Here is a 4,511-nt window from a genome sequence, read left to right as displayed (position 1 = left end):
TTAATTATATTTTATTAAAAATAAAATAGGATGTTTAAAATATTATTTTAATTTAATATTAAAATTAATAATATATTGATTAATCAATCTTTAGAGCTATTTGTACAAATTAATACAACATTTAGCGGATAAACATTTGATCTATTATATATAGTTATACTAGATTTTTGAACTTATTATACACATTTTTACTGAAATTTTAATTATTATTTATTATTTATTATGAGTTTTATGAGATATTAAATTTTAGATATGAATTTCAAAACTAGTTAAATTTAATAATTGTTATTTTTTTTTAAAATCAAACAAGTGACACATTTTGTTAGAGTTTTTTTTTTCATAATTGAAAATTATTTTTACATAATTCGAAACAAACGGACCTAGATATCTAACAAATAGTTATGGCCATTGGAGCTTACTAGCATGTATGTATCCCGTGCATTTTCACAGCATGTATCCCGTGCATTTTCACGAGTAATAATATAAAAAATCGTGAAAAAAATAGTACAATAAAAATGTTTATGGACAGGTCCAAATATCCATTTACTTTCACATATATATCCAAATTAACCACAGCTCTCAACCCGGCAATTCGGACACTTTAAAAATTAAGCATCATTATATATATATATATATATATATATTAGTTAGTTAAAATGTCTCGCATTCATCAAATTTGGTGTTGAATTTTAAAATATATAGTGTTATTAGCCTAATTGGTTAAAGGGTTATAATTGTTTTGTTAGGTTGTAAGTTCGAACCATACCTATAATATTTTTAATTTTATTTTTAATCATTTTAAGTTTATGGACGGGTCAACTCACAATTCAATCCAATTATCCATTTACTCTCACATATATATCCAAATTAATCGCAGCTTTCGACCCGACAATCCGGACACTTTAAGAATTAAATATCATTATATATATATATATATAGATTTGATGTTGATTTCTTTTAATTGTTTAAAAAAAATTAGATAAAGAAAAAAGTTATTTTTTTTCTTGTTAAGATGAACTATTAAATATTATTTTGTATTTAAAATTAATAAAAATAATGTAACAATATTTTTATATTTTATTTGATAAATAAGTGAGATAATTATTAAAATAATAGTGAAATCATAATTTTTTTAAAAAATAATATATATATATATATATATATAGTAATCAAATCAGCTATAATGAGTTTGAATAATATACTATTCACTAACTATATATATTTATTGTATTTTAAAATTAGTAATCAAACCAGCTATAATGGGCTTGAATAAACTAGACTTGCTCATTAGAATTATTTGTGGCTTGTTAATTTGCTCTAGTTCATAAAAAAAAATCACCTTTTTCTTTTCAATCAACCTTTTTTGTGTTGGAATAAAATGATGAAAAATAAATGATTTAGATTTAGATATTTGAATTAAATCATTGAAGTGTCTTTAGTATTTACAATCTAAGAATATTTTAACAAATTTGAAAAAAAAAAAGTTATTGATGAACTAAATTAAAAAAAAATAACATTCCATAAATAACTGGCCATTTAATTATTCATATCATCTAAATAACACATTTTATTATTTTTTTAATCTTCAAATTATCCTTTCATATTGAGACTCTAATTGAGATATCAAATTGAGACTACTTAACGAGGACATATAAATTTTTGAAAGTATTTTTTCAAATCTTTCTTATTTGAGTTATTTATCATTAAAATTATAAGATTGTTGTCTTACCAACACAATTAACTTATTATCTTAATATTAATAAATAAATTTAATATTTTATTTATTTATAAATAACATGCACATAATAAATTAATAATTTTTAAATTGTTTCAACATTACTTTATTTTATATAATTTTAATAATAAATATTCTCAAATTATAAAATTAAAAAAAAAAATCAATATTTTAATTGAGTTGATTCCAATTTGAAAATTTGATAATTTTTTAATAATTTAACAACACTAAATATTAATTATTTTATCTAAATAACTCAAATAAATCAATTTTTTTATATTGATAACTCAAATAAATGATATAATTGATAAATTAAAATAAATAAACCCAAAATCCCAGGAAAATTTCGTGTAGAAGAACAAAATCTTTTTCTGCTTTGTATCTTTCTCTCTCTAGGTATAGTGAGTATCGTCGTCTACAGATGGGAATACAGATGCAGATGTGATTCTACTGGGTCCGAAAATGAGCTGCTCTCTCTCAAATAATCTCTTGTACCCAAAACACAATGACCAATCTTTCTCTTGTCTTCTTCTCGGAAGAAGAAAAAGATGATGGTTTCCCATCTACCAGACCTTCAATCAAAAAACTCAATGTTTTCCCTCTACTGTGAAGAACGATTAGTCGATGAAAAAGAAGAACAAGACGCCGGAAAAGGGATCCGCCCCTTTCACGACGGCGGCCGGAAGAAGAAGCCAGAACTTTTTGTTTTTGGACATGATTTGCATTGGGAAACAGACGAGCTCGAGTCTCTGATGTCTAGGGAAAGAGACGTACATTTGGGTGTTACTGATTTGAGCTCAGATGAATCGATAATGGAAGCAAGAAGGGAGGCTGTTGAATGGATAATGAGGGTCAGTAGTCATTACAGTTTCGCTTCATTAACCATTCTTTTAGCTGTTATGTACTACGATAGATTCATCTTGAGCGTTAAATTCCAAAGAGATATGCCATGGATGAATCATTTAACAGCCGTCGCTTGTCTCTCTTTGGCTGCCAAAATGGAAGAACCGCGTGTTCCCCTCCTCTTAGACCTGCAAGTAAGTTTTATTTATTGTAAACCCACCAGGTGTTTGTGAAAATGTCTCTGTTAAGTTTTGTTTTTGTTTTGTTTTTAGGTGGAGGAATTCAAATATGTATTTGAAGCCAAAACAGTTCAAAGGATGGAACTTCTGGTGCTTTCTAGCCTCAAGTGGAAGATGAACCTTGTCACCCCAATTACCTTTATTGAACACATTGTAAGGAGATTGAGATGGAAATCCCTTTTGAACCGCCATTTTTTTGACAGTTGTGAGACCCTCATCGTTTCCTTAATCTTTGGTAAGAAGATTGTCCACTTTTAATTCTCTATATTTGTTCAATTGAAACATAATGGGTCATTTGGAAACACTTTATGGAGCTGGTCTGAGTCTGGATTTAGATTTGGACAAGAAAACTAAAACAAATTTATGTCTAATTAAGTTATGTTTCAGAACATTATCCCATCTAAATAAACATCTGGATGAGATACTTGTTTTTAAGGAAATTTATTGATGTTTTATTGTTCAAATTCAGACCCATATCCAACTCCAACTCCATAAAGTATATTCCCAAATGGGTGACATTGACTCCATTTGAAAACACTTGGATACACATATTAAATATTGTTTTGAAACTAAACTTAGACAAAGACAAATTTAACAATGTATTAGCTGTTTTTCATTTTGATTCAGATACATTAACAAAAGTTGTAATTGTCTCCAAATGGAGACTGAAGATTACTTGGAATTGTTTCCATTGATGGTCAAATTTTGTGTAAATCTTGTGTTTATTTATGTTCATTCATATGCAGATTCATGGTCTGTGAGCTATCTCCCATCTGTAATGGCTAGTGCAGTCATGTTACAAGTTGCAAAAGAAGTTGATCCATTAAGAGTATTAGATTTCGAGAAAGAGATTATGGATATTCTTAAAACCAACAAGGTGTGTCATCTATATGCATTTATTTTATCTAATTAGAACCTGACATTATTATTGTAATTATTACAACAGGGAAAGGTTGATGATTGCGGGAAACTCATACGGGTACCATTAAGCTTGAATCTTCGTAAACGCAAATACAATCCCATTCCCAGCAGCCCGAGTTGCGTGATAACTTCATGTTTCAGCTCTAATGATAGCTCGAATGATTCTTGGACTGTTGCATCTTCTGAAACTACTACAATGAAGAAGAACAGAGCTGATGAAGAAATGAAGTAAATGAGCTTATCAGCTTAATTGGACATATCTATAATTAGTATTTTATGGACAAAATAGTAAATGATCTACTATTTTAAGATTATTCCTACATTAGTATATATCATCATGCAATAGGAGACATGAGGAATGATCTTGTGTTTTGGAAGATCTAAGCAGAAACTCTAAGATTTCTGTATGATTTCATTATGAATTGAGGTATGCTTTAGACATTATTGCTATGTTCAGTAGTGATGATGATCTAACATAGAAAAATTTAAGATTAATGACTAAAATACCCATGGAATTTAATATTTTGAAGTATTATAAAAAGTAGGGTAAATATTCTTTTGAACAATTTGATTGTGTTATGAGATGATGATTTATATGTATTAAATCAAAATCAATGCCTTCTAGCCCTTGTCTACTATTAATCTCAAATAATTTATCATTTAATCACTTGTCCTCCTATTAATTTTCTTATTTAAATTATCTAGCAAAATATATATAAATATATATATATTCAATTATAAAATTATTATTTTACCTTAATAATCTAACTTTC

General features: G+C 27.2%; 1 protein-coding gene across 1 annotated transcript; it reads left to right on the top strand.

Annotated features, from left to right (window-relative positions):
• Window positions 1–2,101: 2,101 nt before the first annotated feature.
• On the top strand, window positions 2,102–4,300 carry LOC124922288 (cyclin-D3-1-like). Its single transcript, XM_047463024.1, has 4 exons — window positions 2,102–2,772; window positions 2,851–3,052; window positions 3,564–3,694; window positions 3,764–4,300. The coding sequence occupies exons 1-4, from the start codon at window positions 2,284–2,286 to the stop codon at window positions 3,968–3,970; spliced, it is 1,029 nt and encodes a 342-aa protein (XP_047318980.1). The 5' UTR covers window positions 2,102–2,283; the 3' UTR covers window positions 3,971–4,300.
• Window positions 4,301–4,511: the final 211 nt, after the last annotated feature.

This window comes from Impatiens glandulifera, chromosome 1 (assembly GCF_907164915.1).
Source record: "Impatiens glandulifera chromosome 1, dImpGla2.1, whole genome shotgun sequence".
NCBI lineage: Eukaryota > Viridiplantae > Streptophyta > Magnoliopsida > Ericales > Balsaminaceae > Impatiens > Impatiens glandulifera.
This window is presented reverse-complemented; position numbering and strand designations above follow the sequence as displayed.